The sequence below is a fragment of the Oncorhynchus tshawytscha genome, linkage group LG10 (genome assembly GCF_018296145.1).
Source record: "Oncorhynchus tshawytscha isolate Ot180627B linkage group LG10, Otsh_v2.0, whole genome shotgun sequence".
NCBI lineage: Eukaryota > Metazoa > Chordata > Actinopteri > Salmoniformes > Salmonidae > Oncorhynchus > Oncorhynchus tshawytscha.
The window spans coordinates 83,106,839-83,119,338 of NC_056438.1; the positions used below are offsets into that span (position 1 = coordinate 83,106,839).

General features: G+C 44.0%; 1 protein-coding gene across 2 annotated transcripts in view; it reads right to left on the minus strand.

Moving 5' to 3' along the window:
• Window positions 1-123: 123 nt before the first annotated feature.
• The window catches only part of st6galnac3 (ST6 (alpha-N-acetyl-neuraminyl-2,3-beta-galactosyl-1,3)-N-acetylgalactosaminide alpha-2,6-sialyltransferase 3), a 111,795-nt gene continuing 99,418 nt past the window's right edge, over window positions 124-12,500 (minus strand). For both annotated transcript variants that reach the window (XM_042329233.1, XM_042329232.1), the window contains exon 6: window positions 124-1,994. In XM_042329233.1, the coding sequence (XP_042185167.1) occupies window positions 1,805-1,994 (190 nt within the window). In that variant the 3' untranslated portion in view covers window positions 124-1,804. The remainder of the gene's footprint in view (window positions 1,995-12,500) is intronic.

A 12,500-nucleotide genomic window follows, 5' to 3' on the forward strand; every position in this document is an offset into this window, starting at 1 on the left:
CTGGTTAAAGAAGTGCCCTATGGTCAGCTCTATGGGCCCTGGTTAAAGAAGTGCTCTATGGGCCCTGGTTAAAGAAGTGCCCTATGTTCAGCACTATGGGCCCTGGTTAAAGAAGTGCCCTATGTTCAGCACTATGGGCCCTGGTTAAAGAAGTGCCCTATGTTCAGCACTATGGGCCCTGGTTAAAGAAGTGCCCTATGGTCAGCTCTATGGGCCCTGGTTAAGGAAGTGCTCTATGGCCCTGGTTAAAGAAGTGCCCTATGGTCAGCTCTATGGGCCCTGGTTAAGGAAGTGCCCTATGGTCAGCTCTATGGGCCGTTGTTAAAGAAGTGCTCTGTGGACCCTGGTTAAAGAATGCTCTATATAGGGAATAGGGCACTATTTGAGACACCCCTGGTAGCCAATAATTCTAAGTGGACAGACAGACAGACAGAAAGGGGGTACAGCCAGATGAAGAATAAAGTAGTGTAGCTGGTCAGAGATTGGTAACAGGCCTCTATCAACACCCAGACTGACATAGAATAACAACATCTTGGAGAGTTCAGACTTGTGAGATACATACTGTACTGTACAGGGCTTCAGCACATCTAAAGGACCCTATCCCCTACATAGTGCACTACCTATAGGGCCCTGGTCAAAAGTAGTGCACTATGTAGGGAATAGGGTGTCATTAGGGAGAGCCTGTGTGTAGCTACTGTAGAGATGAAGAACAGTTTGTTGGTTTCATTCTTTTCTTATCCCGTATCTGTTGAGTTGAGCTATCCGTCCTTTGTCATTCACCAACCTTTACAACATCAAAGCAGCAGATGATTGGAGGTCAAGAAGACCCCTGCTCCGGAGCTCCTTTAGGACATCACATTTTCTCCAGCTCAGAGTTCTGGAATAGGTCAACAGAGTTCTAGAAGAGGTCAACAGAGTTCTAGAAGATGTCAACAGAGCTCTAGAAGATGTCAACAGAGTTCTAGAAAAGGTTAACAGAGTTCTAGAAGATGACAACAGAGTCCTAGAAGAGGTCAACAGAGTTCTAGAAGATGACAACAGAGTTCTAGAAGATGACAACAGAGTTCTAGAAGATGACAACAGAGTTCTAGAAGATGACAACAGAGTTCTAGAAGATGACAACAGAGTCCTAGAAGAGGTCAACAGAGTTCTAGAAGATGACAACAGAGTCCTAGAAGAGGTCAACAGAGTTCTAGAAGATGACAACAGAGTTCTAGAAGATGACAACAGAGTCCTAGAAGATGACAACAGACATTCAATGAGTGGAGAAATAGTTTCTCCTTCATGTTGTTTCTCTAATGGGATAGATGGATGAGCCTGTCCTGCAGTGGCCAGATTGTTTTAGTGAACAGAAGGCCTTGGTTCATGGCTCAGTGAGGACATGGAGGGACATGGAGGGACCACTCTCTACCATCTACGTTTCAGCCCAGGATGGGTGTCTGGTTTCAGTGCTACAGTCAGGCAAGCAGTGGGACGGGAATTACAACCCCTCAGACTACAGGCTCAGTGGTAATGGACGGACTGGGATTGCAGAACGATGTGCGCATTCTGACTGTACATTTCAGTGTCATATACACCTAGACAACGCCAAGGGAGGGAGACGTGCCTATATAGTGCATTACTTTTGACCAGGGCCCGATAGTGCACTATATAGGGAAGAGGGTGTCATTTGGGACACTGCTCTGGTGTAACGGTAGTGGCCCTGCGTTCTCCCTGTCCCTGGATGATGAGGTGGACACGGCTGTGTGATGTCATCAATAATGTCCCTCCTCCAGACCTCCCGGCTATCTGCTGTCCCTCCGGGTCACGACAGTTTCCATGGCGGGTTGTAAAACTTAATGGTGTGTGTTCTGGCCCACTTGGCGAAGACGGCCTTCTCTGTGATGAAACGGTGGCCGCCGTACGGAGCGCTCTCGTGGAGGAGATACTCTGCACACTCATCACGACTACCGGCTTCATAGTAGTGGTACGGGACCTTACGATACCCCTCTGACCTGGGAGGAGGGGGGAGGAGAGAGATGGTTATAGACAGTCATCATGACTACTGGCTTCATCGTAGTGGTACGGGACCTTACGGTACCCCTATGACCTGGGAGGAGGGGGGAGGAGAGAGATGGTTATAGACAGTCATCATGACTACCGGCTTCATCGTAGTGGTACGGGACCTTACGGTACCCCTCTGACCTGGAGGGGGGAGACAAAGAGAGAGAGAGAGAGAGAGTTGTAGGGGGAGAGAGAGACGGGGTGGTTGGGGGAGAGGGAGAGAAAGAGAGAGAGAGAGAGAGAGAGAGAGAGAGAGAGAGGGAGGGAGGGAGGGAGGGAGGGGGAGGGAGGGAGGGAGGGAGGGAGGGAGGGAGGGAGGGAGGGAGGGGGGGAGGGAGGGAGGGAGGGAGGGAGGGAGGGAGGGAGGGAGGGAGGGTGAAAGAGACAATGTTTCCATGCAATAGTGAAGATGTATACTTAGCAGTAGAAAGCCTGAACAGTTTAACCAATAACCAGTTAACATATCAAAATGTAAAACTTCTCTTGGGTAGGGGGCAGCATTGGGAATTTTGGATGAAAAGCGTGCCCAAATTAAACTGCTTGCTACTCAGCCATAAAAGCTAGAATATGCATATATATTAGTAGATTTGGAAAGAAAACACGCTTAAGTTTCTAAAACTGTTTGAAGGATGTCTGTGAGTATAACAGAATTTATATGGCAGGCAGAAACCTGAGAAGTAATCCAACCAGGAAGTGGGAAATCTGAGGTTGGTCATTTTTCAACTCATATCCTATTGAAGATACAGTGGGATATTGGTCATGTTGCACTTCCTAAGGCTTCCACTAGATATCAACCGTCTTTAGAACGTTGTTTGATGCTTCTACTGTGAAGTGGGGCCGAATGAGATGGGGAATGAGTCAGAGGTCTGGCAGAGAGCCACGAGCTGGCCACGCTCGTTCACGTGAGAGCGAACTGCGTTCCATTGCAATTCTACAGACAAAGGAATTCTTCAGTTGGAACATTATTGAAGATTTATTTTAACAACATCCTAAAGATTGATTCTATACATCGTTTGACATGTTTCTACAGACTGTAACGGAACTTTTTGACATTTCGTCTGCTCCTAGTGAACGCACTTCGTGAGTTTGGATTTGTTTACCAAACGCGCTAACAAAAGAAGCTATTTGGACATAAATGATGGACATTATCGAACAAAAACAAACATTTATTGTGGAACTGGGATTCCTGGGAGTGCATTCTGATGAAGATCATCAAACGTAAGTGAATATTTATAATGTTATTTCTGACTTCAATTGACTGCACAAAATGGCGGATATCTTTTTGGCTTGTTTGGGCTCTGAGTGCCGTACTCAGATTATTGCATGGTTTGCTTTTTACATAAAAGATTTTTTGAAATCTGACACAGCGGTTGCATTAAGGAGAAGTTTAGGTAAAATTCCATGTATAACACTTGTATCTTTGATCAACGTTTATTATTATTTATTATGAGTATTTCTGTAAATTGATGTGGCTCTCTGCATAATCACCGCATGTTTTGGAACTACTGAACATAATGTGCCAATGTATACTGAGATTTATTTATATAAATATGAACTTTACCGAAGAAAACATACATGTATTGTGTAACATGAAGTCCTATGAGTGTCATCTGATGAAGATCATCAAAGGTTAGTGATTAATTCTATCTATATTCTGATTTTTGTGACTCCTGTCTTTGGCTGGGAAAAACAAGTGTATCTTTAAAATGGTGTAAAATACTTGTATGTATGAGGAATTTTAATTATGGGATTTCTGTTGTTTTGAATTTGGCGCCCTGCAGTTTCACTTGGCTGTTGACAGGTGGGACGCTACCATCCCACGTATCCTAGAGAGGTTAAAAATTCAAGCTAAAAACCTAAGAAAATGTACCTGCAATGTTAAATGGTTTGATGAAGAGTGCATAAACCTATGAAAGAAATTGAGAAACCAACTAAAAACACAGAAAACCAGAACATACGCCTTTACCATAGGGAAAAACAGAAATACAGAACAAACACAAAGGAAACAGCTCATTGTGATTGAAGAATCCATAGAATCAGGTCACTTCTGGGAAAATTGTAAAACACTGAACAAACAACAACATTAAGAGCTAACTGTCCAAAATGGAGATGTATGGATAAACCACTTCTCCAACGTCTTTGGTCATATGTGACCCGTTTCAGGAAACTAGGTGTATGTTCCAAATAATGACTTCACAGGAGAGCCATTTTTTATTTATAAAAAAACAAAAACATTTTTCTTGCAGAAATGACTACTGGAACATGTGAACTTTAACAAACTTTTATGCCAATTGTAAATATTAATAACATTGTTAAATTATGAGCCTTGTCAGCAACCTTCACACTAGCCAAGATTGGCTGAGATAATGAGTGGGCTGGACATCCCGAGAAAGGAGTTCGGATTGGTCTGCCATATACAGTGGGGGGGGAAAGTATTTAGTCAGCCACCAATTGTGCAAGTTCTCCCACTTAAAAAGATGAGAGAGGCCTGTAATTTTCATCATAGGTACACTTCAACTATGACAGACAAAATGAGAAAAAAAATTTGTAGACTTGCACCAGGCTGGGAAGACTGAATGTGCAATAGGTAAGCAGCTTGGTTTGAAGAAATCAACTGTGGGAGCAATTATTAGGAAATGGAAGACATACAAGACCACTGATAATCTCCCTCGATCTGGGGCTCCACGCAAGATCTCACCCCGTGGGGTCAAAATGATCTTGCACAATTGGGGAGAGGGTTGCACAATTGGTGGCTGACTAAATACTTTTTTGCCCCACTGTAGAAGGCTTCTGTCTATTTGAGCTGGTCAGTCTGTGTTGGTAATCCTGTAGAACGCTGCTTTTAAAAAAAATGGATCATGTAGTGGAGCTGCATAAGTGTTGCTCTCCCCTTTCTGGAGGACTGTGTTTTGAAATCAGTTAATTATAGTATGATAGCTAAGGAGATGGAGAAAACACCTGTCTCCGGATTCCATCTTCAAACTAAGGGCAACCGTGGCATCGCATCCGTGACAGAGAGACGGATCCATCATGCATGATGATGTATACAGGTAAGATAGTCTAGCATTAGCTAGCTACATTTCCAGATATTAGTTAGAGCCTAATGTTAGCTTATATTGAACCTGGTTAGTTAGCTCTCAGCAGATTCATGCAGGGTGGTAACGACATGATTTGGCACTTTGTTCATTGTTGTTTAACTAGCTAACGTCAGCTGGCTGGCCCGTTAGCTAACGTTAAGTGACGTGTGTGATCTTACACGTTGTTTACCTTGCTTGGTTCATTGTTTACCTAGCTATCTACATGTCTTAAGCTAAAGTGTACTGTTAGCTAGCTAGCTAAAGTTAGCTGACTGGCTGCCTAGCTGATACTATTATTTGTATCCCAGAGCCGTTTGCTTTTCTAGTTAGAGCCTAATGTTAGCTAGCTAACGTTAGCTGGCTGGTTCGTTAGCTAACATTATGTGATGTTTGTGATCTGACACGTTGTCCACCTAGCTAGGTTGATTGTTTACCATAGCTAGGTTTATTGTTTACCTAGCTAGGTAGCTACATGTCTTAAGCTAAAGTGTACATCACCTGTTGAATATGGTCCGCTGTCAGTAAACATAGGCAAAAAAGCTACATAAGACTCCAAGTGGTAAGTCACATATAACAAAGCACCAAAAGCAAAAACATGTTCATTTACAAAACAGACAATATTATTGCGTTAGCTGTCTGCCGTGTCTGAAAAGTCAAAGCCCTTTGGATGAGTAATCTGTACAGCTGCTATTTTGCTTTTCTTAAATTTCTCTTCTCTGCCTTTTGCCACTGATTATGGTAGTAGGCAGATTATACAATAGTCATGTAAACACCTTACTCTGCTCATCTTAATCAGCATAAGGTCAAAATCTAAGTAAGCAGACACTGATAAAAACACCTGGTTTCTGATCAATCTTTCAAATTATTAGGACATTCCAGTGGTGTGTTTAATCATGTGATAGCAGCAGCTGAACGAGCCTCCCTCTTCAGCACGAGTGTGTCCGGAACAACTGATTGTATCAGTTGTAAGTCGTTTTCACATATAAACTTTATATACTACCTTTCGAAAGTTTGGGGTCATTTAGAAATGTCCTTGTTTTTGAAAGAAAAGCACTTTTTTTGTCCATTAAATTAACATCAAATTGATCAGAAATACAGTGTAGATATTGTTAATGTTGTAAATGACTATTGTAGCTGGAAACGGACAATTTTTTTAATGGAATATCTACAGTCCCATTATCAGCAACTATAACTCCTGTGTTCCAGTGGCACGTTGTGTTAGCTAATCCAAGTTTATAATTTTAAAAGGCTAATTGATCATTAGGAAACCCTTTTGCAATTATGTTAGCACAGCTGAAAACTGTTGTTCTGATTAAAGAAGCAATAAAACTGGCCTTCCTTTAGACTAGTTGAGTATCTGGAGCATCAGCATTTGTGGGTTCGATTACAGGCTCAAAATGGCCAGAAACAAATCACTTTCTTCTGAACCTCGTCAGTCTATTCTTCTGAGAAATGAAGGCTATTCCATGCGAGAAATTGCCAAGAAACTGAAGATCTCGTACAATGCTGTGTACTACTCCCTTCATAGAACAGAGCAAACTGTCTCTAACCAGAATAGAGAGAGGAGTGGGAGGCCCCGGTGCACAACTGAGCAAGAGGACAAGTACATTAGAGTGTCTAGTTTGAGAAACAGATGCCTCACAAGTCCTCAACTGGCAGCTTCATTAAATAGTACAAGCAAAGCACCAGTCTCAACATCAACAGTGAAGAGGCAACTCCGGGATGCTGTCCTTCTAGACAGAATTGCAAAGACAAAAATGAAATATTAAGATGGGCAAAAGAACAGACACTGGACAGAGGAACTCTAAAGAAGGCCAGTTGTATTGCTTCTTTAATCAAAACAACAGTTCTGATGCATTTAATCATCATTTTATTTCAGTGGTCTGTCTTTTGAAAGAGCGGCTAGCCCTACTATCGCTAAGAGTGGACTAAATTCTGATTCGGGAATGGTAGTTTTTGTATTTTGGCAATTAAAAGAAAAACACGTCCTTGATGACTTACTTGCTATAGATACCAAGAAATCCACAGGGGCTGACCAATAGGAGCCCGGTCTGCTCAAGCCTTACCTACAGACGGGAAGAACTATTGGATATAAGAGCGACGTCAACTTACCAACATTATGACCAGGAATATGACTTTCCTGAAGCGGATCCTCTGTTTGGACCACCACACAGGAAAGTGGATATAATCCCAGAGGCCGACCCAAAACAAATCAAATCATCAACGGCGCCGCAGAAGGGGGCAGACGGAGCGGCCTTCTGGTCAGGCTCCGTAGATGTGCACATCGCCCACCGCTCCCGAGAATACTACACGACAATGTCCAGTCTCTTGACAATAAGGTAGATGAAATTCGAGCAATGATTGCCTTCCAGAGAGATATCAGAGATTGTAACATTCTCTGTGTCACAGAAACATGGCTCTCTCGGGATAAGTTGTCGGAATCGGTTCAGCCACCGGGCTTCTCCATGCATTGTGCCGACAGAGATAAACACCTCTCTAGGAAGAGGAAGGGCGTGTGTGTATGCTTCATGATTAACGACTCATGATGTAATCATAACAACATACAGGAACTTAAAACCTACCCCAACCAGAAACCGTGGATGGATGGCGGCATTCGCGCAAAACTGGAAGCTCGAACCACCGCATTTAACCATGGAAAGAGGTCTGGGAATATGGCTGAATATAAACAGTGTAGTTATTCCCTTCGCAAGGCAATCAAACAAGCGAAATGCCGGTACAGGGACAAAGTGGAGTCGCAATTCAACGGCTCAGACACGAGACGTATGTGACAGGGTCTACAGGAAATCACGGACTACAAGAAGAAAACCAGCCACGTCACAGACACCAACGTCTTGCTTCCAGACAAACTAAACACCTTCTTTGCCCGCTTTGAGGATAATACAGTGCGACCGTCACGGCCCTCTAACAAGAACTGCGCCCCCCCACAGACACCGACGTCACGCTTACATATCTTATGTTTCACCGAGTTGTGGCTGAACGACTAGACTGATAATATAGAGTTGGTGAGATTTTCCATACACCAGCAGGACAGAGAAGCTACGTCTGGTTAGACGAGGGGTGGGGCTATGTGTCTATTTGTCAATAACAGCTGTTGCGCGATGTCTAATATTAAAGAAGTCTCGAGGTTCTGCTCGCCTGAGGTAGAGTACCTTATGATAAGCTATAGACCACATATTTACCAAGAGTTCTCATCTATATAATTCATAGCCATCTATTTACCACCACAAACTGATGCTGGCACTAAGACCGCACTCAACCAACTGTATAAGGCCATAAGCAAACAAGAAAATGCTCACCCAGCAACAGAGCTCCTAGTGGCCGGGGACTTTAATGTAGGGAAACTTAAATCAGTTTTACAGCTAACCTCCACAATGTCTGATGAATGAGACCAGACAGCTAACCTCCACAGTATCTGATGTGAATGAGACCAGACAGCTAACCTCCACAGTATCTACTGAGAATGAGACCAGGCAGATAACCTCCACAGTATCTACTGAGAATGAGACCAGACAGCTAACCTCCACAGTATCTACTGAGAATGAGACCAGACAGCTAACCTCCACAGTATCTACTGAGAATGAGACCAGACAGCTAACCTCCACAGTATCTATTGAGAATGAGACCAGAAAGCTAACATTCACAGTATCTACTGAGAATGAGACCAGAAAGCTAACCTTCACAGTATCTACTGAGAATGAGACCAGGGAGCTAACCTCTACAGTATATACTGAGAACGAGACCAGGCAGCTAACCTCCAGATGATCTATTCAGAATGAGACCAGACAGCAAACCTCCACAGTATCTACTGAGAATGAGACCAGGCAGATAACCTCCACAGTATCTACTGAGAATGAGACCAGACAGCTAACCTCCACAGTATCTACTAAGAATGAGACCAGGAGGCTAACTTCCACAGTATCTACTGAGAATGAGACCAGACAGCTAACCTACACAGTATCTGATGTGAATGAGACCAGACAGCTAACCTCCACAGTATCTGATGAGGATGAGACCAGACAGCTAACCTCCACAGTATCTACTGAGAATGAGACCAGACAGCTAACTTCCACAGTATCTACTGAGAATGAGACCAGACAGCTAACCTCCGCAGTATCTACTGAGAATGAGACCAGGCAGCTAACCTCCACATTATCTATTCAGAATGAGACCAGACAGCTAACCTCCACAGTGTCTATTGAGAATGAGACCAGGCAGATAACCTCCACAGTATCTGCTGATAATGAGACCAGACAGCTAACCTCTACAGTATCTGATGAGGATGAGAACAGACAGCTAACCTCCACAGTATCTACTGAGAATGAGACCAGGCAGATAACCTCCACAGTATCTGCTGATAATGAGACCAGACAGCTAACCTCCACAGTATCTACTGAGAATGAGACCAGGCAGCTAACCTTCACAGTATCTACTGAGAATGAGACCAGACAGCTAACCTCCACAATGTCTGATGTGAATGAGACCAGGCAGCTAACCTCCACAGTATCTACTGAGAATGAGACCAGACAGCTAACCTCCCCAGTATCTGATGTGAATGAGACCAGACAGCTAACCTCCCCAGTATCTGATGTGAATGAGACCAGACAGCTAACCTCCACAGTATCTACTGAGAATGAGACCAGACAGCTAACCTCCCCAGTATCTGATGTGAATGAGACCAGATAGCTAACCTCCACAATGTCTGATGTGAATGAGACCAGGCAGCTAACCTCCACTTAATCTGATGTGAATGAGACCAGACAGCTAACCTCCCCAGTATCTGATGTGAATGAGACCAGGCAGCTAACCTCCACAGTATCTACTGAGAATTAGACCAGACAGCTAACCTCCACAGTATCTACTGAGAATGAAACCAGACAGCTAACCTCCACAGTATCTACTGAGAATGAGACCAGACAGCTAACCTCCCCAGTATCTGATGTGAATGAGACCAGACAGCTAACCTCCACAGTATCTGATGTGAATGAGACCAGACAGCTAACCTCCACAGTATCTACTGTGAATGAGACCAGACAGCTAACCTCCGCAGTATCTACTGAGAACGAGACCAGGCAGCTAACCTCCACAGTATCTGATGAGGATGAGACCAGACAGCTAACCTCCACAGTATCTGCTGATAATGAGACCAGACAGCTAACCTCTACAGTATCTGATGAGGATGAGAACAGACAGCTAACCTCCACAGTATCTACTGTGAATGAGACCAGAAAGCTAACCTCCATAGTATCTACTGAGAATGAGACCAGACAGCTAACCTCCACAGTATCTATTGAGAATGAGACCAGAAAGCTAACATTCACAGTATCTACTGAGAATGAGACCAGAAAGCTAACCTTCACAGTATCTACTGAGAATGAGACCAGGGAGCTAACCTCTACAGTATATACTGAGAACGAGACCAGGCAGCTAACCTCCAGATGATCTATTCAGAATGAGACCAGACAGCAAACCTCCACAGTATCTACTGAGAATGAGACCAGGCAGATAACCTCCACAGTATCTACTGAGAATGAGACCAGACAGCTAACCTCCACAGTATCTACTAAGAATGAGACCAGGAGGCTAACTTCCACAGTATCTACTGAGAATGAGACCAGACAGCTAACCTACACAGTATCTGATGTGAATGAGACCAGACAGCTAACCTCCACAGTATCTGATGAGGATGAGACCAGACAGCTAACCTCCACAGTATCTACTGAGAATGAGACCAGACAGCTAACTTCCACAGTATCTACTGAGAATGAGACCAGACAGCTAACCTCCGCAGTATCTACTGAGAATGAGACCAGGCAGCTAACCTCCACATTATCTATTCAGAATGAGACCAGACAGCTAACCTCCACAGTGTCTATTGAGAATGAGACCAGGCAGATAACCTCCACAGTATCTGCTGATAATGAGACCAGACAGCTAACCTCTACAGTATCTGATGAGGATGAGAACAGACAGCTAACCTCCACAGTATCTGCTGATAATGAGACCAGACAGCTAACCTCTACAGTATCTGATGAGGATGAGAACAGACAGCTAACCTCCACAGTATCTACTGTGAATGAGACCAGAAAGCTAACCTCCATAGTATCTACTGAGAATGAGACCAGACAGCTAACCTCCACAGTATCTATTGAGAATGAGACCAGAAAGCTAACATTCACAGTATCTACTGAGAATGAGACCAGAAAGCTAACCTTCACAGTATCTACTGAGAATGAGACCAGGGAGCTAACCTCTACAGTATATACTGAGAACGAGACCAGGCAGCTAACCTCCAGATGATCTATTCAGAATGAGACCAGACAGCAAACCTCCACAGTATCTACTGAGAATGAGACCAGGCAGATAACCTCCACAGTATCTACTGAGAATGAGACCAGACAGCTAACCTCCACAGTATCTACTAAGAATGAGACCAGGAGGCTAACTTCCACAGTATCTACTGAGAATGAGACCAGACAGCTAACCTACACAGTATCTGATGTGAATGAGACCAGACAGCTAACCTCCACAGTATCTGATGAGGATGAGACCAGACAGCTAACCTCCACAGTATCTACTGAGAATGAGACCAGACAGCTAACTTCCACAGTATCTACTGAGAATGAGACCAGACAGCTAACCTCCCAGTATCTACTGAGAATGAGACCAGGCAGCTAACCTCCACATTATCTATTCAGAATGAGACCAGACAGCTAACCTCCACAGTGTCTATTGAGAATGAGACCAGGCAGATAACCTCCACAGTATCTGCTGATAATGAGACCAGACAGCTAACCTCTACAGTATCTGATGAGGATGAGAACAGACAGCTAACCTCCACAGTATCTACTGAGAATGAGACCAGGCAGATAACCTCCACAGTATCTGCTGATAATGAGACCAGACAGCTAACCTCCACAGTATCTACTGAGAATGAGACCAGGCAGCTAACCTTCACAGTATCTACTGAGAATGAGACCAGACAGCTAACCTCCACAATGTCTGATGTGAATGAGACCAGGCAGCTAACCTCCACAGTACCTACTGAGAATGAGACCAGACAGCTAACCTCCCCAGTATCTGATGTGAATGAGACCAGACAGCTAACCTCCCCAGTATCTGATGTGAATGAGACCAGACAGCTAACCTCCACAGTATCTACTGAGAATGAGACCAGACAGCTAACCTCCCCAGTATCTGATGTGAATGAGACCAGATAGCTAACCTCCACAATGTCTGATGTGAATGAGACCAGGCAGCTAACCTCCACTTAATCTGATGTGAATGAGACCAGACAGCTAACCTCCCCAGTATCTGATGTGAATGAGACCAGGCAGCTAACCTCCACAGTATCTACTGAGA